The sequence below is a fragment of the Vespula vulgaris genome, chromosome 7 (genome assembly GCF_905475345.1).
Source record: "Vespula vulgaris chromosome 7, iyVesVulg1.1, whole genome shotgun sequence".
In the NCBI taxonomy this organism is placed as follows: domain Eukaryota; kingdom Metazoa; phylum Arthropoda; class Insecta; order Hymenoptera; family Vespidae; genus Vespula; species Vespula vulgaris.
The window spans coordinates 1,635,931-1,660,000 of record NC_066592.1 but is presented as its reverse complement, the minus strand read 5'-3'; the positions used below and the strand labels follow the sequence as shown (position 1 = coordinate 1,660,000).

The following is a 24,070-nucleotide window of genomic DNA, read 5'->3' as shown; positions in this document are numbered from 1 at the left end:
TACGTATGAATATCGAATGTAATATAAATTATACGTGTAATATTGATTTTTTAATTAAATTTTTTTGCATTATTTAATAAAAAAGCTATATTCTTTATATTAAGTAATATTAATAATCTATGTTGAACGGCGTATTAATATTCGTTTATATTAATTTTTTTTTTTTTTTTTTTTTTTTTTTTTTTCGCGTCGTTAGAATTTTCGTCACTCTGCTGTCGATACGTACGTTTTTTCAACTATTATTACCACACAACGTCAAATTTTCACATTTCCGATAATCTCGCGCGAAAAAAAAATGAAAATCACGGGCGCGGACGAGCGTAGGCGAAAAAAGCGTACGATTTTTTAAGAGTTTAACCTAATACGCGATTTTTTTTTTAAATACAATCGATCAGACTTCAATCTCAAACGTTTAAATTTTCTCCTCTTCTCTTCTCTCACTTCTTTTTACCATTTCACCTTTATATTACAGAATATAAAAAAGTAAAAATTCTCGTTTAGCACGTACCTTCGCACTAAAGATCATATGAATAAAATCAAGAACAGGAAATGCACCATTGCAACAAAATCTTCATTTTCTTCCTGGTTTCTTCGGTTTCTTTCGACCATGGCTTCGATGTTACGCCCACTACTGGTATTTGCCAACCCAGAAATTTCTATTTATCCTTCCGATTTTCACTCGAGCAAACGTAGCAACGATAACTTGTAATAATTTCAACTTTCTCTTTGCGAAATGAAAAATATTACTATTTTTCTCTCTTTTTCTTTGTCTTCTTCTACGTGTCTTCACAGTACGGTTGCTACGATGTTAATGTGACGTTAATCAAATGATATCTGAATCGTCTCAAGTTCGATGACTGAATCCTTTTCAACGACTATCGCCATCTTTCTCTCGATACTACGCTAGTCAAATTTAAATGTACATAAGGATACGATTGTACATCTAAAGTCTTTGTTAGTGACATACCAAATTGGCACATACGAACCCGAAAATCTTGTTATAAATTACATTTAAATCTAACTTACGCATATGAAATAATTTCTTAATCGTGGGTTATAGATTAAAAAAAGGAAAAATAATTTAATCTAAATAGGAAGCGACGAATTCAAAGATCACTAAGTACAATGATACGAATAATCTAATTGGCCAACTCGTTGTTCGATTAACCAATCAGATTGTTTTATTTTGTACCTAAAATCCAGATTAGCCAAATAAAGAAATTTTATATATATATACATAAAAATTTATGAACATTTTAATACGGTTTTTTCATCTCAGTGCTTTTCCTATATTATTGAATAATTAACAATTAATGATAATATTCGAACAAAAGATGATATTGGAATATAGCAAAGGGATGTGTATCGTGCTTAATATACATATATGTATATAACGAATTCCTGCCGTGAAGCTACCCTCTTTGTCGTAGCTGATCGATCCAAATTTCAAATGCAATTGTTGTTATCTCAACTAATTAATCGTCATCAATTATGAAGCAATCTAATCGATCCTTTCTTATCTCATATCAATTATCGATGTATTTAGGAAACTCACAACAATACAATAGATATAATTATAAAAATTATCATTTATTCATGTGACGACATTCCCTATTAAAAAGTTCGAATAAAGATACATTTAGTTACCGTTCTAAATTATTAGCATATTAAGTTAAACTCTTTGAAAAATGTTATAGAGCTAAACATAAATCTAAAAAATCGAGGTTTTTTAAGGAGATTCATTTTCCGTTATATATGTATATTTCTTCTTTCATTTTTTCTTAAGAAAATTAATAAAAATGATTATACTTACTTGATGATCAGAAATCATATTCAATTTCTTATTTCAACGTTTCGTTTAATCCCATGCTCTTTAACAGATTGTGGTGCCAAAAAGAGCAGCTCTTTTGTTTGATCAATTGATGATAGCCTTGCAGAAGGTTGTTGATCAAGGAAGAGCAGAAAAGGCTTTGACAAGATCTGCTTCACCGAATCAAGTTGCCAATTCACCTTCGGGAAATGGACAAACGGTGATCATTTTTCATAAACAAAAAATAACTTAAAATATATTTTGTAATTAACGTTTTCAATAATTACAGATGGATCTTCAGCGACGTGGGCAGGCTAAGGGTCGCGTTTATTGGCGATGCTATTTTAATGCCGTGACATGCTTCAAAAAGAAGTAATAATAGTATCCGATACCAGGTTACTATTTCAATCGATGTATCAAGTAGTAAAACTAGACAATTAATAAAGGCTTATCTTAACTAATTCTATGCTTCGATTGACTAAAAGTTTCTCTATTTTAAGAAGTCGAAGAATTCTGTTTCTTCACAAATCCTTTGTTCACATCCTAAATTAGTCCATTCTTTTTCTTTTATATATCCTCTCCTTCTTTATAATTTAGAGAAACCAATTAGTAGAATACTTAGTTCATCATTAATATTATAAACACTGTGTACCTAAAACCTTAAACTAACTAGCTAGACAAAATTAAATTATTCTAGCAATCACGGTATAGTTAATTTATTATTATCATCTTAATCTCTAACGCTTTTAATTTTCAATTTTATTCCTAACTTCTGATCATCAATCGACGACTTTTTAATGACTGACGTTGCATAGTAATTAAGAAAAACAATTACCTATAATTATTATAACACTATTATCTATGACAACAAGTATGACTTTTAATCGATATAAAATCGCAATGAATAAATGCTTTTAATCTTACTCTCGAGTTCTTCGATAAAATGGAAAAATATTTTGATTGATATGCTTTGCGAGACTTATCCATCGTAATCTTAAAACTCAAACGTATGATCGAATTTTCTCTTTAAGGTAAGATCCAGAATGAACCTGGGACAAATCTCTACAAAATAGAGGACGTAATGGAGCAAACGCTTCGACGAACGCGCTATTTATTTGGGCGCGTAGCCAAAACTACGCAGGTGCTAGGATCTATAGGCACTAGTACCTGTAGATACTAAGCGGCTGCGAAGTTTTTATTATATAAATATATATATATATGTATATGTGATCATATATATATATTTATATAAATATTTATTCATAAATGTTTTTATCAACTTAAACATATATGTAAATATATATAATACATATATGTATGCATATATATGCATTAATATTTTTTAATGTTCCTACAAATAAGGTTTTGTAGTCTTATTAACATTTCACGCCGGCGCGTATCGCGCGTGGTTAGCACTCGCTTTGTATGTATATTTGGATAAATTATTGTGGTGTTTATCACCAAACATTTAGTTCGTTTAGTAATTGAAAAAAATTGCAATAATGTTAAAATTTTAATAATGAGTTTTTAATGTATGTAAATTGAAAAAAGTAGAATATAATAAAGCATTAATGTGCAAAAAAACGTAAATAATAGCGCCGGTGTGAACGTTAATATTTAAATATTTCTTAATTCTTTACGGACGAACTCCATGTTTGATTGAAAAAATATAAAAATCTTTAATCTTTTTTCAAAATGAAAAGAACGTAATACGTATTAATATATTATATTACTACGTATCTTTTTTTTCGAATAGTAGATTAATGTATATTGTTTTACAATACGGTTTCAAATTGGCAAAGAGATTTGGATTATTATTTGTTAATCATATTTATGATGAAAAAAAAAAAAAAGTCTGGATTTCATCCGCAAAGGATTAATATCTCTTTCTTATATTTTTTAAATATCTTTTAAATTGAACCATTAAATAAGTTATTATCTATATTAATAATTTTATAATAAACATTCAAGAATAAATAAATAATCATATATAAATGTAAAATATAAATGTTTTTTAAACAATAGTAAAAAAATTTGATTTGAATACTTTTAAGAATTAACGTTTGAGTTTGTTACTTCGGATAATCTTTCAAGGCATATTATTAGTTCACAATGTTTTGTATGAGGAAACATATCCACAGCAATAGCTTTTATCGGTACGAAAGGTTCTCCACAATATTGTTTCGATCTTGGTCTTGAGAGATCTATTAAATTTCTCATAGCTGCTCGAGGATCACAAGATATATAAACTAATCTTGTCAATTTTCTTGTTTTACGCAACGTCAATAATGTTTTTTGATCTAAAAATAAATATGTGTAAAATTACTTAAATATATTATTCTACATCTACATTTTTTTTTTTTTTTAGCATATTCTTTCTTACGTACGTATACCAGCCCTTGGTGGATCAACCACAGCTACAATACGAGATTTTGTTGCCCTCTGAATAATAGGATATAAAATATCTTCTGCTTTACCAACAAAAAATTCACAATTAGTAACACCATTCTGAAGAGCATTTTGTTTTGCATCTTTAATAGCATCAGATACCACTTCTACTCCTAACACTTCACCGCAATGCTACAGCAAGAAAAATTATATCAGTGAAGAATGAAACTTGTTGTGTTTTATTAACTATGCGACATATTGAAATACCTTTGAGAAAGATAAACCTATAGTTCCAGTTCCACTACAAATATCCAATAATGTAGTATCATTAGTTGGTTCTGCCATATCGATAGCTGCTTTATATAAAACTTCAGCACCTAATGTATTTACTTGAAAAAAGGCTTGTGGTGATATGCGAAATTTCTTTTCTAACAAAGTTTCTTCAATATATTCGGTTCCATTTATATGTTGCAGAAGATTTCTAGATTCACTACCGACACTTCTAAAAAACGAAAGTACAAAAATTGAAGAATGACAATCATAATCACTTCGCATTTTAATAATAACATACTTGTTTTCCATTGTTTGAAAATAAAGTGATGTAACGTCTATGGTGGATCCTTTTCCAGATTCAAAAAATTCTTTCAATTGATTTTGTAACTCTTTTAACTTTTCAGTGGCCAAATCTTGAGGATTTATTCCTACTATTAACATTAACTGATCGAGACGACTAGTTCTAGCAGTAACTTGTTTCCAATACCCACTGTGATCTACCGGATTGAAAGGTTCTAATCCAGAATTTTGTACAAATTCTTCTAATGCCTATAGAATAGGTATATTAAAATTATTTTACGTATCAAAGAATTAAATTAGAATATTGAAATCCAAAATAAAATATATTACTTTTACTGCAGTTTTCATATTTTTAGGAATGTGACAAAGATCGTCGATAGGACCTACTGCCGTGCAACCAGCAGCGTAACTAGACAATCTAAATCCGATTATAACTTTATCACCTTCTATATTCTTACCTGAAATGTAATCAAGATATTCAATTATAATTTATTCACGCAAATATACAATTTCCTTAAAAAGGATTTGAAGAGATGCAGCATTATTCATTTACCAATTGTAAATTCACATTTGTTTCTGTAAGCTTCTGTACTTTGAGCATGTAGAATAGGTTTTAATTCACAAGGCAAATTTTCATATAATTTCTTTTGCGAATTGATCCACTCGGACAAATGGGTATTTCCTTCAAGCATTTTTTGGCCGATTTTCATTAATACAGATCTCATTTCTTTTTGCTTGAATTCAAGCTGAAATATTACCACAGATATTTCAGTATTTACATGTTATAGAACATTCCATATCTTCCTAAACAATATTTACTAAACAAATTGATATTCTCTTACTTGACTCGAATAAGGCATATTCCAAAGAGGAGTTGTTGTAAATTTAACTCTATCCATAGCTGATATATCTGGATCATGAAGTTCATTTTTTAATTTTTTATTGGTTTTATTTTCTTCTAATTTTCTTTTTACAAAAGGATCTGGAGCAGGTTTAGCAATCTATATAACACAGTGACAATCAATATTCAAGAAAGAATAAAATTTGTCAAATTTTTACAGATAAGAAACAAGATGAGAATACCTGCGCAGAAAGCTTACAGTTTTTCCATAAAATTCCATTTAAAGTCGAAATAGCTCGTTGACGACATTCTTCGCTTCTGAAACAAACATACAGCCAACCACTAGATTGTTTTGGTGGTTTTACCTTGCAAGTTTGTAAATCAAGCTTTTCGTTCAACAACTTTTTAAACTCTCCGATTCCATAATATTTAGGCAACCCACGCACTTCAACTTTAAACTTTTCTGATGTGAAATTATCTCTTTCGAGATACGCATATGGATCGTTTTCACTTTTTTCCGTTATATCCTCCACTGGAGGTTGCTTTGTTTCAGAATCAGTCATTGTTAAATTTAACAATTATCAAGTACTAAAAATCATATAACACGTTGTGATCGTTCAATCTCACAAATTTAACACCGTCTTTTTATATATAAATAAATTTGTTCCGTTGAAAAATGTTCTTTCATTTAATTTTGATATGCTCAATAAATTCTTTTTATCAATTATCTACAAGCGCTTCGAGTAAATACTTTGAGGTTAAATCACCATGCCGCATTCTTTAAAAAATAATTTTTTGCAAGAAACGTATTTTTTTTTTTTCCTCATAAAGCTATCGACAAAATATAATCCAAGAACACACAGTTTAAAGTAATAAGATATTTATATTGAATACGTTAATGTAAATAATTTGCACACTTTATCTAAAATTTCACACCAGGCAATAAACGTGCAAAAGCATTCTATTCGACATGATGGAATATCGCTATGATAAAATCTTGGATACCATAGAATGAAAAATCAATCCAGAAACGTATATAGCTTAACCAGGAGCGCCACGTATTCTAGGGATAAATTTATTCCCTATACTATTTAAGAGTACAATCGTCCCGTCGATAAAATCATTCAGTCGGTAACATCAGTCGGTCGATAAAGTCAATCTGTCGGTAATATCATTCAGTCGGTAAAATTATTCAGTCGATAAAATCATTCAATCAATAATATCAAAAAATGTTTTATTTTCACGAATACATCTCCAAAGAAACTTTATTTATATTAATTAATTATAATCAATCATTCGTGCCGATTCGATTTCATCCTTAACATAATTGAATCGAGAAGGGACTTAAAAATTTACTTACTACTTAAGAAGTTCTGCGATGGCTCCAAAACACTCGTCCGCGATTTAGGTCGAAATTGAGGGTGGATGATTCGTAGATGGTTGAATATGAGGTAGGTTGACATCGAAGTTGGTCGAAGTCCTCTTCAATGATGCACTGATTCTAATTATTTATTAACGAACGATCACTGAATTTACTTTCCGAAATTTTACTGGCTTTTATAAATACAGCCTGTGCGACTGTTGAAAAGAGAAAAGACTTTACGGACAAATACTGACTTTAATGACTACATTGTACGCAGTCGATGGATATTTATTTTTCTTGTAAATCCCGAATCGCTAACAAACAAACACTGCTTCTATTTCACGACTTTTTAGTTATTTTAGCGATATGAACACTCGATTTTATGATTGCATCATGCACGACGGCAATGATATTCTAGAACAAAAAAAAAATTAAAACAGAGTCATTAGTATCATTATTATAATAAAAAATAGTTGAAATTATTAAAGAAATGTTTAATAGAAAAATATACTCACTTTAGAAAATTACTTACTTTACTCTTCGTTGAATGAGTTTCTGTCGTTTAACCCTTTGCGGACGAACTCAATAGACGAGCAAAATTGTGTAAAAATATATTAATATATTTAATTGAAAAAATATAAAAACCTTTAATATTTTTTCAAAAAGAAGAAGACGTGATACGTATTAATTAATTAAATTTTTCGAATTTTTTCTTTCGAATGATAAATAAATATAAATTGTTTTACAATACAAATCCGAAACGACGAAGGGCTTGGGCGTCTACTTGCCGATCATGTCGGCAACGGTACAAAGGCTTGGGCGGCTCTTTGCCGCCACCCATCCGCAAAGGGTGAAATCTTCACATGATGAGCATCCTACCCCAAAATGAAGTATAATGAGTTGAAGATGAATTTTTTTGGCGACCGGCACTGTCTCTACTGCACTATTATCTAAATATTAATGTATTGTATTATTTTTACATTATATATTGTTTAAATAATGACGAAATTATTGAAAATATAGATCATTTATGATCACCCGTACGGAGCAGAGGAGTATCGATGTTTCTTCGACGGAACGCAAAAGTATACTAACCTTATAACCAACAAAGTCAATTGAATGTTCGCTTTTATTAATATTGGTTGTAAACAATAATTGGAAGTTTGAAACGTAAAGTTATTGAGATATTAAATTATAATTCTTTTATTTATAATACGTGTTGCTAATTATTTCATGTTTAAGCAAATAGATTTTCGTTTTAAGTCTATTTAGTTATACCACCCTACTTCCTGTACGCCATATTTTATTTAAATAATTATAAAATTAACAAAGATATATATTATTTAAAAACATCTATATGAAAAAAAAGAGTTTTGATTTTTTTTCAATGGAACGCAAAATTATATTAATCTAATAATTAACAAAGACAGTTGAGGGTATTGATGTTTCGTCGATGGAATACAAAGTACATTACACTGAGTAAAAAAATCATTCAGTTATTGATTTTCATTAGCATTAATTGTAAACTAAGAAGAGAGATCTAACGAACAAGAGAATATGAAATTAAAATATTTTTATATTTATTGCGTATTACGTACAGGCTATATAATGTTTAAACAAAGAATATTATAAAAAATTATGTCCAATTCATTATTATAATTTTTCTTAATACGATTATTAATAAATTAAATTATGTAATAATAGCATATATACGTATACGTATTATAAGTAATTCCTTTAAAAAGCATAAAATAATTGAAAGAAATAATTATTAAAATAAATGAATTGGGATTTCGACGATTACAATGGCATTTGTTTGGTGTCTACCTTCAGACTGTTTAGGACAAAGAAAGCTATAATATTTACTCGTCGAAGTACAAAAGAATAATATCGAACATAGTCGCGTGTTCATTGTTGTTTACATTCCCGATTAGGAACGGCTTGGAGCGTAGAATTTTCTTATATATCAAGTTAAAATTATTTTATATTCAATATACGATTACATACATATAAATATGTGATGTTTAACTAATTTTTACTGTAACAAGAAGTAACATACGTAAGTTTTATTCTAAAATAAACTTGTTTATTCGAATAAAACGTTTAAACAACATTATTACAAACATACACGCTATTCATTTATAAAAATATATCATTATTTTCAGCATTATTTACATCAGTACGTTCAACGAATATCGATTCATGATTTTCGTCATTATCAAATGCTGTACCCGATTGAAAGATTAAGGTAAAATCTCTAAAAATAAAAATATATTAATTGTTAATTATATGTCGTTGAATATTTGAAGTATATAATATATATTTAAAATCTGTACAAAATATACCTTTTTAACGTGTAAGATTCATTATTATCTACGTTCGTATCTATAGATTTTAAGACATCGTTTTTATAATTAGACGATATCGAATTATCTTTACATATTTCTTTTGTTTCAGAATGAAGTTCTTCTATTTTCGGATGAAGATTAATAGCATCAACTTCTACTTGATTTTTATTCTCCATATCTTCCTTAAAACGTTTTATTGCATCTTTACTTTCTTCATTAAATTTATGCTTCCTTTTTCTTGTTCCATATGGCTTTTTAAATACGTATTTAGATTTTAAACATCTGTTGTATAAGAATAGATAGATATATATTATTTTGTAAGAAAAATTACATTAACGTTTTATCTGGTTATCAAACATTATTACTTTAACGGACTAGTTTTAATTTTATTCTTTAAAGTTTCAAAAAAATGAGTGTCATCTTCATCATTTTTGTTTTCTAACATTGGTTGTATCAAAGATTTATGAGATAAATTTTGTCGAGTAATGGCGGGAGAACATATGATCCCTAATGAAAATAAGTTTCTTCTGAATAAAAATTATACAGAATAATTGTAGAAATAATTAATATTAATATTTGGAATATAAATACTTGAACAGATGGAATTTAATTTTTCCGGATCCATGGTAGAAGCCTTTGTTTTTGATGATATAGATTCATACGAGTTCATTTGTCATTTGTACAAATTAATAATTAGAATAACAGATGAAACTTCTTCAATTGTTACTTCAATTGTTAATATTACATCACTAAATTATGACAATTAATGTAATAAAATTTTAAATATAACACAAATATTTCAAATATAATATAAAAAAATAAGTGATAGTTTAATAAAAAAGATATAGTCAAAAATGAATAAGAAATAAAGAAGTTACATTATCATTGAAAGTATCAAATCTATGTATCTATTTATCCATTATACAATTATTGTTAGAAAGGAAGCAATACCCAAATTTTTTGAAGATCGTCGTAGTTAACTGAGAAAAAATGTTCTAAACTTAGATTAGGACCAATCAAAATAAACGCGCGTAAATTTTGCAAACTTGAATGTAGAAACATTTTGATTATTTAATTAATTTTATTAAAAATAACGTATTTATAACAATTTATAAATGTATCTATATTGATTATAATTACTCGTCATCAATCGTACCAATATTTTAAAAAAATAAATTTTTTATAAATGAAATTCGAGTTTCTTTTTCTCTCTTTCTCTCTTTCTCTCTCTCTCTTTCCCGCTTCTTTCTCTCTCTCTCTCTCTCTCTCTCTCTCTTACCCTCTTCTTTCTCTCTCCCTCTTTCCCTCTTCTTTCTCTTTCTCTTTCTCTTTCTCTCTCTCTCTCTCTCTCTCGCCCTCTCTCTCTCTCTCTCTCTCTCTCTCTCTCTGTATGTCTTTTTCTGTCACTCAGAAGCAAAATGCGCAGAAGTACCTGCACAATGATTTATGCTCGATTCACACGCTTTTAATAAAATAAACGTTAACAGACCATTCGATGAAACAAATGAATAAAGAAAACAGAATATTATCTATATAATTGATAAATATAAGCTACAAAATAGAACCATAAAACAGCAGGGTTCATTAACACAATCAATCAGTCTATTAAAACAAATTTGAGGTTAGTTGGTACATGTAAATTCATGTTAGATTTCATCACATAGACTCATAACCTCTTTCAATGCTGTATCTGTTATATATTAAGCCTACGGAAAAGATATATTAAAATTGTGAAGAAGGAAATATAAAAGAATGCGGTGTGTTACGACATTTAAGAGTAAATTATTACCAGTATTTCGTCATAATGCAACGATTAGTCGATCGTTTTACAGAAATCATCGTCTTGAAACATATAATACATTACCGGTTTATTTTAAACCGCAATTTCCTCGAACGGAACTTTCTAATCAAAAACTTGGAATATTAAGTCGAAATATTCGAAATCATAGACAGTGTGCAGCTGTTACATCTATTAAATTATTTTCAACTAAGAAATCTGATAGAGATCCTCCAAAGTATGTATATTCTTTTTTATATACTTAACATTTCTAAAATTAATAAGACTATAAAAACATGTTACAATATAATAATCTTTTAGCGATAATGATCCAGAGCAATCAGAGGACTATTCAGCTACTTTACCTGCTACAGTGGTTGTACCAGAAGTATGGCCTCATGTACCTGTTATTGCAATCAGTAGAAATCCTGTTTTTCCTAGGTTTATCAAGCTTATAGAACTTTCTAATCCTATTCTTATCGATTTAATACGTAGGAAGGTTAAATTAAATCAGCCTTATGTCGGAATATTTTTAAAGAAGACCGAAGAGTAATTATTATTTTGACAATAATTTATAAAATCATCAATAATATATATGATCATTTAATAGTTATTATTTTCATATAGAAATGAAGCAGAGATTGTACAAAATATCGATGATATCTATTCTGTTGGTACATTTGCACAAATTCACGAAGTACAAGATTTAGGAAATCGCTTAAGACTTGTAATAATGGCACACCGAAGAATTAAAATTGTTGGACAAATTCTAGAAGATGTTGCTGCTATACAACCAGTGCATGGTAAGAATATAGATATAAAAGATAATATTTATTCATAAAGCCAAGTTCAAAGATGATATAACAGCAAGAAAGACAAAATAGTTCATTTATTTTATAATACTTTATTTACATTTATTTACAGTATTGTACCTATATTTTCAATAGTTTTTAAAATGTGTTATAGTTAAAGTACTATCATAAAAATAGTTATAACAAACTATTATGTAATTATCTTATACTAAATGACATATATTTTTGAAGTATAAAAACATTATTGTAAAATTAATTCAATTAATTATATTTTTTTTTCTTTGTGCCAAAATTAATACTTGTGCAAAAAGAATAATTTTTTATTTTATTGCAAATATAAATCTGCCTATCTTATGCAGAGATGAAACTGACGTTTCCACTATTAAATACAACAATTAACGTCCCTGTAGACGATTCAATGACTGCTGGTAAAGTGAGCCGTAGAACAGCATTACGTAAAAAGTCAGAAAAGACATCTGGTCCGTTAGAAAAATTAGATAATTCAAGCACAGAAAATATTGTACCGAATAAACCACTAACGGAAGAAAAACAAACAGAACCCTCTACCGAATCCACGACATCAGAATCTCAGCCAATTTTAATGGTAGAAGTTGTAAATGTTACGCATGAAAAATTTAGACAAACAGAAGAAATTAAGGTAATCATAACAATATTTATAAAATATTTATAACTCTATATATATACAACTGTATAAATATCAAAGTTTATGATTCATAGGCACTTACACAAGAATTAATTAAAACTATTAGAGATATCATAAGTATGAATCCATTGTACCGAGAATCTCTGCAACAAATGCTTCATCAAGGACAAAGAGTGGTCGACAATCCAGTTTACCTGAGTGATTTGGGTGCTGCTTTAACAGGAGCAGATGCACAAGAACTGCAGCAAGTGCTAGAAGAAATGGATGTAAGTATATCCTTTGATATGTATTAAATAATATAAATATCTTGTGATATATAATTAATTTCTTTTTTTTCATAAACACAGATTCTTAAAAGATTGAGATTATCGCTTGCACTGCTCAAAAAGGAGTATGAATTAAGTAAATTACAACAAAAGATTGGTAGGGAAGTTGAGGAAAAAGTAAAACAACAACATAGAAAATACATACTGCATGAACAGTTAAAGGTCATTAAGAAAGAACTAGGTTTAGAAAAGGATGACAAAGATGCAATAGAAGAAAAATATAGAGAGAAAATAAGACAAAAAACAGTTCCTAAACCTGTTATGGATGTATTAGATGAAGAATTAAATAAATTAAGTTTTTTAGAAAGTCATAGTAGTGAATTTAAGTGAGTACCTTCGAAAATAACTTTTTAATAATTTTTAGAGATTTTTTTTTATATCTATTATAACATTCAATATTTATTTTGTTTTCTTCACATCCAGTGTTACAAGAAACTATTTAGATTGGTTAACTTCAATGCCTTGGGGTGTAACTAGTCCAGAAAATTTAAATTTGCAACAAGCTGTAGAAATTTTAGATGAAGATCACTATGGAATGGAAGATATAAAAAAAAGAATTCTTGGTATAATCGTTTGACATTTTTGTCTAAGAAGTTGTAGCAAAAAAATTTTACATACACCTTGTTTTATGTTTTAGAATTTATTGCTGTCAGCCAATTGAAAGGTTCAACTCAGGGAAAAATATTGTGTTTCCATGGTCCTCCTGGAGTAGGAAAAACATCTATAGCTAAATCGATAGCTCGAGCACTTAACAGAGAGTATTTCAGATTTAGCGTTGGAGGAATGACAGATGTGGCAGAAATTAAAGGACACAGAAGAACATATGTAGGAGCCATGCCTGGAAAAGTTATTCAATGCTTAAAAAAGACCCAAACTGAAAATCCATTAGTGCTGATAGACGAAGTAGATAAAATTGGAAAGTGTGTACTTCAATGACATAAACATTTTATTACAAATTTGTCGAAACGCATAATAATTTACATATATGATTAATAGGGGACATCAAGGAGACCCTGCTTCTGCCCTTTTAGAAATGTTGGATCCAGAACAAAATGCAAATTTCTTAGATCATTATTTGGACGTTGCAGTTGACCTATCAAAAGTTTTGTTTATATGTACGGCGAATGTGGTTGATACTATCCCAGAACCTCTTAGAGATCGAATGGAAATGATCGAGATGTCCGGTTATGTAGCAGAAGAAAAACTCGCAATTGCTAAACAATATTTAATACCACAGGCTATGAGTGATAGCGGGCTTAACGATTCACATATTACTATGCAAGACAATTCACTTACATCTTTGATTAAATATTATTGTCGAGAGTCAGGAGTTAGAAATCTTCAGAAACATATAGAAAAAATTCACCGTAAAGTGGCTTTCAAAGTCGTTAAGAAAGAAATAGACAAAGTTGATGTAACTGCGAGCAATTTACATGACTTTGTAGGAAAACCTGTATTTACACAAGACAGAATGTATGAAATTACACCTCCAGGTGTAGTCATGGGTCTTGCATGGACTGCCATGGGAGGTTCTACATTGTTTATCGAAACTGCTATTCGAAAACCTACGAATACAAACAAGATGGAGGGTACATGTGAATCTACTGGCCATTTAGGAGAAGTTATGAAAGAATCGATACATATAGCGATGACAGTAGCTAAGAACTTTTTAAAAAATGTAGATCCATCAAACACATTTTTATATGATTCTCATATACATTTACACGTTCCTGAAGGAGCTACTCCAAAAGATGGACCAAGTGCAGGTGTAACTATTGCAACAGCATTAATTTCTCTTGCTAAAAATCAAGCTATTAGACAAGATGTTGCTATGACAGGAGAACTTAGTTTAATAGGAAAAGTTCTCCCTGTTGGTGGTATTAAAGAAAAGACAATTGCGGTAAAGAAAATAATTTAATACATTAAAATGTTTATGTGTGTGCAACAGAATGATCTTCTGTTATCTGTTATTTATATTTTCAGGCAAAAAGAGTAGGTGTTACGTGCGTAATATTACCGGAGGAAAATAAGAAAGATTTCAATGATCTTCCAAAATATATAACCGATGGTCTTGAGGTTCATTTTGCTTCAACATTTGAAGACATTTATCGTATATGTTTTCTAGAAGGACAAAAAGCTCCAACTCTTAGTAATGATGAAACATTTTCCAATATTCATATATCATCCGAACAACCAGCACCTCTAATTGGTAAACAGGATTCTTTATGAAAATATACTTTATTATATATAGGTTTGTATTTTATATATTTAATCGTCTTATATATTCTTAATTATTATTATTTATAAGAAGTTATACATTTGTTATAATTTCTCTAACCTGAATGCAAAATTGCAGTGTATTGAAAGTTGGATATATTCACTGATAATGGAGGCTGCTAAGTTAGTCGTACACAAGACAGTTGAATTGGTCATTTTTACTTCATTTTTAAATGCTATTGAAAAACATGTATAAAAACTGTAAAATGTGACAGAATTTTTCTATATTGTTATGTACTGTCAGATAGTATAATTATAGAAAACAGTTTATGTTTCATTATATATTTTTATAATTAATATTCATTTAACGAACGTAAGATTCTACACAAAGATCAGTGTAGTAATTAACAATATTAAACACGATGTATAATATTTTTCAAGAACAGTTAAAAAGTAAGTATGATAGTAGTTATTATCAAAATAACTATTGAATAATATTTGTCTTGAGAAGCCAAAATTAATTTTAAATATATTTTCAATTTTATTAAAGTAGATATGAGAGAATATAATTCAAGGGTTAACAATAGAAATATATATAATTAAAATTTTTAAAAAGATTGATTTATCTTAATATATTTGCTAAATAAGTGTTTTCATTTTGTACAAATTTATAAATTTTCAAATATAATGGAATTTATGAATTATAACATTTGGCAATACCTGGATTATTCTTTTAATATAATTACTGAACAATTTAATATCTTTAGTACGAATGAATTTTGAATTTAATTATATTTCCATAATTACTTAATTTCAATTTCATTGATGATATATAATTTATTAAATAGAAGATATTATTTTTAAGTTTAAAACATTTGCTAATTTGTCCAACATATTTTTTTTATTATATCATTATTTATCTCATTATAATATCAACTTTAATAATTTATTCGAACATGGAAGATTTTTACTACATTTCTGTTAAGAACAAACATATATTTTCAAACTAAACTATATATATATCGACATGTATATAATGTATAAAATATTACATTTGATATATTTTTCGTAGCATACATCAGGGATATAGCTATATCATTAATTTATATAAATCTATTATATAATTAAGAGAAATAAAATAATGCTGTTGTTGGAATTAATAACATTTATTATCTGGATTAATAAACATATATAATGAAATAAATATGAGTAATATAGTATGAAATAAATTAAAAGTTACAAAATATTAACAAAGAGAGAAAGACAAGTAAAAAAGAGAAGAAAGAAAAACAGACAATCCTCAAATTGAGGCAAGATGTCTCCATTTGTGTTTCCAAATCTTGGAACAAATAAAGACTATACAGATATAGAATAAATTTAATGCAAATTTCTCGAAAAAGAGAATTATATTGAAGTATATAACAACTGTGACAGTTGCAAAGTAAGCGAGGTTGAAAATGATCAATAAATATAACCCCTGCCGCTTAAAGAAACGTTATCCCTTTAGCCGATCAGCTGCGACGTGAATCACGCGAAATGAAGGAATATTAAAAGAGAGAAAACAAAAAAAAAAGGAAGAAGGAAAATGAGGAAGAGAAAAGGTCGTTAGAAGAAATAACGAACGCATATAATACGTATTACGTGTAATGGTGAATATAGGTACGTATAGGTATCACACTATCGATCTTATCGATGTCCTTCGTACAAAGATCTTACTATTACTGACCAGCAGAAACGTCGTTCGAGAAAGATAACCGCATAGTTAACGTCATTTGTTTCTGTTTTGGTTATTTGCTGTTCTTGTTTTACAAAGTGTCGCTATCAATGAGACCACAATTACGAACGAAGAGTTCCATTCGACGTATTACAGTTTCATGTTTCTCTACGGATATTACGTGGATACTACATTTATGTGTATGTTTTCTACGTCAAGATACACGAAGTATACGCGCGCGAAAATAGAAGAGAACTGTAAGTAAACATATACATAAACGTTATATGTACGTTTGTTTTCTCTTTTTCTTTATATATCTCTCTCTCTCTCTCTCTCTCTCTCTATCCCTCTCTCTCTCTCTCTTTCTCTTTCTCTTTCTCTTTCTCCCTATCTATCTATCTTTCTTTCTCTTTTGTTCAATTTTTTCTTTTTTTTATTGGATGACCCAAATTTTCGAAAGCTGGGAAGAGCAAGCCATTTTCTATCAAAGTATTCGTCCGTGAAAATTCGTCTACTTCTTGTGGTTAGACTAACATTCTCAAAAACATTGACCCACGGTAGTCGTGCCTTTAAACACCGGGTAAATGCAAAGGGGTAGAAAATTCTCGCGCGACGTTTGATTGGTCAATGAGAATCAACCAATCAAACACCGAGATACTTTATCTTTTTTTCATGTGACAGTTGTGTTGTGGAACACTTGTTGCTAGTGGCTGATTCATATGGTAGTAAATTCGGCGAATTCGAACAATCAATGTCAATCACTGCGACTGTCAACTATTTGTAATCGAGGATTTTATTACAAAAGGTATTGTTAATATCTATTTATATCAATTCTTTTCATTTTCATTTTATTTCACGATTAATTAACGATCTCATTAGAAAAAATATATATTTATCATTTAAAGATAATATTCTTTTCATAAGCCACACACTTTTTTTTTTTTAATTTAATTACAAACGCATGTAAAGTATATTAAAAATTGTTTGTTATACATTACGAGAGTTACAGTCTAGAAAGATTTTCATTCGGTTATTAAAACTTATCGCATATATCGTTGCATCGAATCTGTGCAGAGGGTCAAGGGTCAGTGACTTTGAAATGAATAAATTCATTTAATGAAAATTAGATAAACGGTAATAAAGATTTTGTAATCGTCATAAATCTAGTTGTCTCGTTGATATCTCATTTGTTCAAGTATTAAAAAATCTGATAACAACAATTTCTATACGCGCACACGTATACACATACACACACACATATTTTGTATACAAGCATGTATATATACTTTCGAAAACAATTAAATAGAATCGAAGAAAGATCTATTATTCCTTATAAATGTAGTCGATAATACATTGTGTCATTAATATCTCATCTATTCGAATATTTATCAAAAAATCTGGTAACAAAAATTTCCCTATAATATATGTGTATGTGTGTGCGCGCATCTCTCTACATATATATACACACATAGACATATGCGTGGATCTATAAAAATAATCTTGTAAAATTGAAACGTTTTGAGAAAAAAATATACACATGATTCACTGTAGCTATTTATCTTTCAATAAGCAAGCATCTCCAAACGTGTTAAGTTAGAAATCAATTAGAATACTTTATAACAGGTATGAGGTGGGGGAGTCATGCAATTACTCTAACAATAAGTACGCAATACATTCAATGTATACGTTTGATATTTTAAAGTATCGATAATAATAGAATAAATAACGTGATTCCGATATGTCTTATAGAAAATTGTGATATTTACTTGCGTAATTTGAAAAAAGTGTTAATATTTAATGAAAAAAGCAAAAACTGGCTATGATCGATATAACTGTATAAACTGTGGTCGGTATTACACAACTCTTCCCTGTTTATTTAGTTAAAGCATACTTTTTCTCTTTTTTTTTTGTTCTTTATTTTTCTTCTTTTCTTCTTTTTCATTTCTTCTTATCTCATTGATATTCTCGCATGAAGAAATTCAGAAAATTAAGCATATCCGTTCTATAATCGTCCTTCTTGCTATTTTATTTAACTTCGTAGGCGTGAAATACTAAGAGAAGAACGGTTTAATAGTTGATGTGTGTATATGTGTATGCGTGCGCGCATTGGATATGTGTAATTTTCAAGTTAAACTACATATATTATGGTTAAGAAGTCTTTCGCGACGCGTTCTTCCTATCAAACTGAACTATGTATTTCATTCAGTGTCAAGTCGTGGAGTTACAAAGCAGAGTTACATCGAACATACGAGGGAATTATATTACGATTGTAAGAATTCCATTCTTTTTTTTTTTTTTCGATATAAAATAAACACATTTCGATTTTGTCGAGATTATTAAATAATTAAATAGGAGTATTTCTTTTTCTTTTTTTTTTTCCTCGTTATCAGAAATCAATTTACTATATGTGATATTAATGATAGTAAAGGCAAGTCTAAAAAAAAGTCTACAAAATTTTTACCTTTTATATCACTTTTTATTTACTTAGTTATCGTTGCAAGAAAACGTTCTCGTCCTATCGCGTTTATTGTTTGTTTTGTAGGAAGATAAGATTTATCTATTTACGGATTCCCAATACAAATTTTCAAATTACTTAACGTGCACGTACATTATCGATCGATCTATTACGTTCGATATATTATGTTTATAAATAAAATTGTACTTTTCTTACAGTAATTCATAATTCCATTTGTATTTTCTGATCGATATAATTAATATTTTTTTTATCTTTTCTTTTTTTCCATAACTCAAGTTAAATTGATTAAAAGAAGATTAATTTATCTTTTTCTTTTTTTTTCTTTTTCTTTTTTTTCAGAAACGATATTAAAACTTAAAAAAAAAGAAAATTTATTGTTGATCAATGTGGATTCCTTATCGTATTGCAGTTAACTCTATCTTTAAGTGATGTATGTGAAGATTTAAAATATGCCATTAAATTTAATCGTTCTATTAATATGGAGTTTTACGATACAAGAAGGATCATGTGTCAAATTAAAGAGAATAGCTTCACAACCGTTCAACGTATTGGACGATTTCTATGGTTATCGGTATATTTCGATCGTTCATTTCGATGTACCAGAGTATTCGATTACCGCGGGATTCAAGTAAGATTTTATTCATATTAATTTATATATATATATATATTTCTTTTTTTGCTTCTTTTTTTTTTTTGAAGACGAGTTACATCCAAATTCCTTGCTTATTTTTATAAGACTCTATTATATATAAATTCTATATATAATTAAATTGAATATCTAGATACCATTGAAATAAATTATCTAAAAATAAATAATATTTGACATAAAGTACACGCATATACACACAGATCTATTATGTCTTATTATTTTTTATTAGATTTATGATAAAAGAAGAAAAAATCGGCGGAATAGGTAAATGTTCTCCGAGAAATGTTTCATTGTATTTGAAATCCGGTAGTCTACCATTAGTTCGTCCAGACGGATCGATTATCGAGGCAAAACTCATGAAACGAAGACGCAAATACTATGCTTTAAATATGCAAAGCAATGGTGACGAGCATATGATCAATATCGAATCTCCAATACCCGGTGACTGGTACATAATTGCTTTTCGATCTTGGACCGATCCTAATAGCGACAAGATCAAGCAACAAGGTGAATATTATTATTACCTTTCTCATACATACATATATATTTATATATTCGATTTAATTATCAATGACTATTAAATTACATTTATTTAGGTCTTGGTGCATCATGTGATACTGTACTCGATGCTGAGTTGTTAATAGAGATGCCATCTATGGTATCCTTAATAGATTTTAATAACGTATATGAAATTAAATTAAACAAAAGTAAAAATACTTTTGTAGGATACATTTTTATGCCAAACGATTTACTAAACGTAGTACTTGTATTGAACCAATCTTATAAAAACAATTGTAAATTTGCAATTCATGTTATTGCTCAAGATTATCTTATAGACAGAATTGTTAATGACACTAACGTTTTGGTCTCTTTCAAACCTTATTCAAAAGCATTACATTACGTTATGTTACGTTTAATATCCGGAAATATGACGAAAATTTCTTTACGTTTCAAAAACGATACTTCATTCGTCGACTCCACTCAAGTTAAAAGCATAAGTCTGATAAGAAAATCATTACCGGAGTTCTTTGTTTTCGAGTACAAACATCGAGGTGAAAACGATACGAAATCTATACCTTTCAATTTAACCAGCGATGGTCTTACCGTCCTTGACTTCGAGATTGCTCGTGTCTACGATATTGGTGGTACATTGACAGTGAACATAAATATGCTTGACGATAATAAGAAGGATCAAAAGAACATTTTCGTCGTAGCTTGTATTACCTTGGGTCAGTCTTATTTATATAAGCTTTTGCGTAATTAATTTTATTTATTTTATTTTTATTTTGTTTTTTTCTAAAACGAGATCGATCATGTCTTGCATACATTTTAATTTTTAATGGATTAACCTCCATAACAAATGTGAATTGTTTTTATGATTCTTTATTATATTAATATTTGTAAGCCGGAATCTTTAAAAGACATTTGTTATGGATCGGATAATTATTATTGAAATGATAATATTTGCTATAATTGATAATCTATTAAAAGCTCTTTTATTCCTACGCTTTTGTTTACTAATGAATAATTAGCAATATACGGATGTATAAACAATTAATGTTTATTCAGGATATTACTCAAATATCACAGCCGGTGGAAGTTGCATACGGTCACGGAACATAACTGGGGCAGATATATATGTGAACGAGACAACTCCGGCTTCTATTCATATACCATTCCCCGAAACTGGAAGGTGGTACGTCAGTTTAAAATCATTTTGCGTCGATGGAAAATGTAATTGCGCTAAGGATTGTTTGAACGGTACCATTTGTAAAGAATGCAAATGTATGAAACCGTGTTCCGTTCAAGTAGAGAGCAGTATATCTTCGTTGCCTTGCATCGAAGGCCATTGTAATTCACATGGCAAATGTATGCACTATATGAGCGGTGGTTTCGTTTTTTCAGCGTGTTACTGTACCGAAGGATATCGTGGTTTTGATTGTGCCGATGATACTTACGTTCTCGGCAATAAAGACATACTCATACGTTTGCTGATGTTAACTATCAGCAATCTTGCTTTTATTGGTTCGATATATCTGGCGATATGTCGAGAATATTTTACAGAAGCAATTGTTTACACTGCTGTTATGCTCTTCTCGATATTTTATCATGCTTGCGAAACTGGAGAGGAAGTTTACAGTATTTGTATAATGCGATTGAGCGTATTACAATTTTGTGACTTCTTCAACGCTCTTCTTTCGATTTGGGTTACGTTAGTAGCTATGGCCTCCTTTGGACCAAAGCTCACAGCATTTTTCCAAATCACGGGTGCTATTGTTCTTGCTATGAGCTCAGAAATGGATCGTACCGCACTCTGGGTATTCCTTTTACCCGCCATTACTGGATCTTCTCTAGTTGGACTTTCTTGGGGACTAACATGTAAAAGAAGAAAAACTGTTTGGTATCCTTCGCGCGTGTACAGGTTTGTACAACTCATCATAATTTTACAATAGAATATCGTTTTATACGATTTGTTAACAAATTATTTACGATCATCATTTATTTCTAAATATAATTGTGATTTTATTTTTCTCTCTTTCATTAATAGAACTGTCTTCTTTCCGGCGGGCCTTCTCATAGTCTCTTTGGGTCTTGTTTGTTACGCCTTTTTACAAACACGTAGTAATTATCACATTGTCCATAGTTTATGGCATATTTGCGTGGCTGTTGCGGTTATGTTTTTATTGCCAAAAAGACATTACATGAAGTAAATATGTTTTAGTAAAATTATATCGAATTCAGGGAGTATAAATGGTAAATATGGACATACATACTCGTATATACTATTGTACGAAATATTTTTTTTTATGATCGATTGTATATTATCATAATTATTATACAAAAAAAAATTTCTTATAAATTACTTATAATATATAATATATAATATAATATATAATCTTACAAATTTCTTATAAAATTACTATTACGCTACATTTTTCACATAAGAAGTGTATATATATATATATATATATATATATATATATATATATATATATAATTTATGAATATACAACGCATAAATTTATCTATAAGAGATTAAAAGAAATATTTAACAAATGCAATAATATATAAAAAAGGGCAATTTTCTTAACAGTATTATTTAGCATATTCGAAATTTGCAAACGAAGATGCAAATAAAAAAAGTCTTATCAGTTTCAATTAAAACGATGACAAAGAATATATGTAATTAAAAAAAAAGAAAAAAAAAGAACAAAGAGAACAATATTGTTATATATTATTAAGTATTTTATTACGTCATATTGTTACGACGACTTTCTCAGAAAGATTGAACATAAATTGTTTTTTTCGCCGATAGATAGAATTATTGTAATTTAGAATTATAAATGAAAGGCTTAAGATTCGTTCAAATTGTATTGTACATTGGAAGATACCATTTTTTATTGAAATATTTATAACGATTTATACAATGTATCATTTATATATATATGAGATAGAGATTTAATTTGCATCATGTAGGAATCAAAACCTCGCACGTACACATATTATTTATTATAATAATATTATATATGTATAGGCTCGTATACTTTTTGTCAAATGTACATATACATAATGCATTCTATATGTACATTCATAAGTCAATATCATGGATATAGTATAGATAGCTAAGAATTTACAAAGAAAAAAGAAATATATGTAAATATATATATATATATATATATATATATATATATATACATACACACACAAATATATATATATACACACATATATCACGGGTACATGTATAATATGTATTTTTAATCAGTATTTCTCAAATTTATAAATTCTCTAGTCGACTCTATTTTTCTTGTCCTAATGATATTGAGTTTCTTTATGTCCAAAGAAAAAGGGAATATTTACAGTGCACAAGTCAATGCACGAAAAGTTACAGTTTTGTATACGATATCATGGCAAGAAAACATTTCATCTTTACTGTCTGTATATAATTTCTCTCTCTGTTTCTTTACACACACACACACACACACACACACAGATATATATATATATATATATATATATATATATGATGAAAGGGAAATAAAAACTTGGATTTGTCAATTGATCATGAGATTAATTGATAGAGCCGAGAATATTAAGAAGGCGAAAATAAA

At 28.7% G+C, this 24,070-nt stretch overlaps 5 protein-coding genes and 2 long non-coding RNA genes across 12 annotated transcripts in view; 4 read left to right on the top strand and 3 right to left on the bottom strand.

Moving 5' to 3' along the window:
• The window catches only part of LOC127065085 (uncharacterized), an 11,262-nt gene extending 8,984 nt beyond the window's left edge, over positions 1-2,278 (top strand). Inside the window, exons 2-3 of the mRNA XM_050996976.1 lie at positions 1,881-2,030; positions 2,100-2,278. Coding sequence (XP_050852933.1) covers positions 1,881-2,030; positions 2,100-2,186 — 237 coding nt within the window. The 3' untranslated portion in view covers positions 2,187-2,278. The remainder of the gene's footprint in view (positions 1-1,880; positions 2,031-2,099) is intronic.
• Positions 1-6,899, bottom strand: part of LOC127065077 (tRNA (uracil-5-)-methyltransferase homolog A-like) — an 18,507-nt gene extending 11,608 nt beyond the window's left edge. Inside the window, exons 1-10 of one of the 3 annotated variants that reach the window (XM_050996963.1) lie at positions 5,855-6,899; positions 5,614-5,772; positions 5,325-5,517; positions 5,102-5,229; positions 4,770-5,020; positions 4,466-4,700; positions 4,198-4,390; positions 2,098-4,110; positions 1,814-2,010; positions 509-898 (exon numbers count right to left, since the gene is read on the bottom strand). In XM_050996963.1, the coding sequence (XP_050852920.1) occupies positions 3,860-4,110; positions 4,198-4,390; positions 4,466-4,700; positions 4,770-5,020; positions 5,102-5,229; positions 5,325-5,517; positions 5,614-5,772; positions 5,855-6,175 (1,731 nt within the window). In that variant the 5' untranslated portion in view covers positions 6,176-6,899 and the 3' untranslated portion in view covers positions 509-898; positions 1,814-2,010; positions 2,098-3,859. The remainder of the gene's footprint in view (positions 1-508; positions 899-1,813; positions 2,011-2,097; positions 4,111-4,197; positions 4,391-4,465; positions 4,701-4,769; positions 5,021-5,101; positions 5,230-5,324; positions 5,518-5,613; positions 5,773-5,854) is intronic. The other 2 variants (XM_050996965.1, XM_050996964.1) reach the window with 2 other exon arrangements.
• Positions 1-8,468, bottom strand: part of LOC127065086 (uncharacterized) — a 207,544-nt gene extending 199,076 nt beyond the window's left edge. The window contains exons 1-2 of the long non-coding RNA XR_007781947.1: positions 7,508-8,468; positions 6,973-7,389 (exon numbers count right to left, since the gene is read on the bottom strand). This is a non-coding gene — a long non-coding RNA (uncharacterized LOC127065086). The remainder of the gene's footprint in view (positions 1-6,972; positions 7,390-7,507) is intronic.
• Positions 8,469-8,533: 65 nt separating this feature from the next.
• Positions 8,534-10,061, bottom strand: LOC127065082 (uncharacterized). Its single transcript, XM_050996972.1, has 4 exons — positions 9,915-10,061; positions 9,689-9,830; positions 9,321-9,605; positions 8,534-9,232 (listed from the first exon to the last, which is right to left on the bottom strand). The coding sequence occupies exons 1-4, from the start codon at positions 9,991-9,993 to the stop codon at positions 9,115-9,117; spliced, it is 624 nt and encodes a 207-aa protein (XP_050852929.1). The 5' UTR covers positions 9,994-10,061; the 3' UTR covers positions 8,534-9,114.
• On the top strand, positions 8,892-10,196 carry LOC127065087 (uncharacterized). The gene is made up of 3 exons (XR_007781948.1): positions 8,892-9,034; positions 9,141-9,223; positions 9,433-10,196. It is a non-coding gene; the product is annotated as an uncharacterized LOC127065087 (long non-coding RNA).
• A 554-nt stretch (positions 10,197-10,750) lies between these two features.
• LOC127065228 (lon protease homolog, mitochondrial) lies at positions 10,751-16,761 on the top strand. Of its 3 annotated transcripts, none has more exons than XR_007781982.1 (12): positions 10,751-11,338; positions 11,422-11,649; positions 11,728-11,903; positions 12,272-12,570; positions 12,651-12,842; positions 12,924-13,228; positions 13,326-13,465; positions 13,540-13,822; positions 13,899-14,802; positions 14,886-15,153; positions 15,259-15,572; positions 16,192-16,761. XR_007781982.1 is itself a non-coding variant. In XM_050997290.1 (11 exons), exons 1-10 carry the CDS (start codon positions 11,076-11,078, stop codon positions 15,129-15,131), a joined length of 3,036 nt encoding a protein of 1,011 aa, XP_050853247.1. In that variant the 5' UTR covers positions 10,751-11,075; the 3' UTR covers positions 15,132-15,153; positions 15,259-15,826. The 3 variants fall into 3 exon arrangements, 1 of the variants encoding a protein (XP_050853247.1); XR_007781983.1 differs by having other exon boundaries at positions 10,752-11,338; positions 12,323-12,570; XM_050997290.1 differs by lacking the exon at positions 16,192-16,761 and having other exon boundaries at positions 15,259-15,826.
• Positions 16,762-17,789: 1,028 nt separating this feature from the next.
• Positions 17,790-24,070, top strand: LOC127065231 (transmembrane protein 8B-like). 2 transcript variants are annotated; one of them, XM_050997294.1, is made up of 6 exons: positions 17,790-18,679; positions 19,649-19,937; positions 20,188-20,465; positions 20,555-21,187; positions 21,528-22,380; positions 22,507-24,070. In XM_050997294.1, the coding sequence occupies exons 2-6, from the start codon at positions 19,759-19,761 to the stop codon at positions 22,667-22,669; spliced, it is 2,106 nt and encodes a 701-aa protein (XP_050853251.1). In that variant the 5' UTR covers positions 17,790-18,679; positions 19,649-19,758; the 3' UTR covers positions 22,670-24,070. The 2 variants fall into 2 exon arrangements, with proteins under 2 accessions (XP_050853251.1, XP_050853250.1); XM_050997293.1 differs by lacking the exon at positions 17,790-18,679 and adding an exon at positions 18,763-19,102.

Coding starts and splice junctions, on each gene's coding strand:
- LOC127065082 (XM_050996972.1), bottom strand. CDS start 9,993: ATGAACTCGTATGAATCTATATCATCAAAAACAAAGGCTTCTACCATG. Junction 9,606..9,688: donor ATTAAAACTAGTCCGTTAAA/GTAATAATGTTT, acceptor CTTATACAACAG/ATGTTTAAAATCTAAATACG. Junction 9,233..9,320: donor GAATCTTACACGTTAAAAAG/GTATATTTTGTA, acceptor TTTTATTTTTAG/AGATTTTACCTTAATCTTTC.
- LOC127065228 (XM_050997290.1), top strand. CDS start 11,076: ATGCGGTGTGTTACGACATTTAAGAGTAAATTATTACCAGTATTTCGT. Junction 12,843..12,923: donor AAGTGCTAGAAGAAATGGAT/GTAAGTATATCC, acceptor TCATAAACACAG/ATTCTTAAAAGATTGAGATT. Junction 13,229..13,325: donor AGTCATAGTAGTGAATTTAA/GTGAGTACCTTC, acceptor CTTCACATCCAG/TGTTACAAGAAACTATTTAG.
- LOC127065231 (XM_050997294.1), top strand. CDS start 19,759: ATGCCATTAAATTTAATCGTTCTATTAATATGGAGTTTTACGATACAA. Junction 19,938..20,187: donor TCGATTACCGCGGGATTCAA/GTAAGATTTTAT, acceptor ATTTTTTATTAG/ATTTATGATAAAAGAAGAAA. Junction 22,381..22,506: donor TATCCTTCGCGCGTGTACAG/GTTTGTACAACT, acceptor TTTCATTAATAG/AACTGTCTTCTTTCCGGCGG.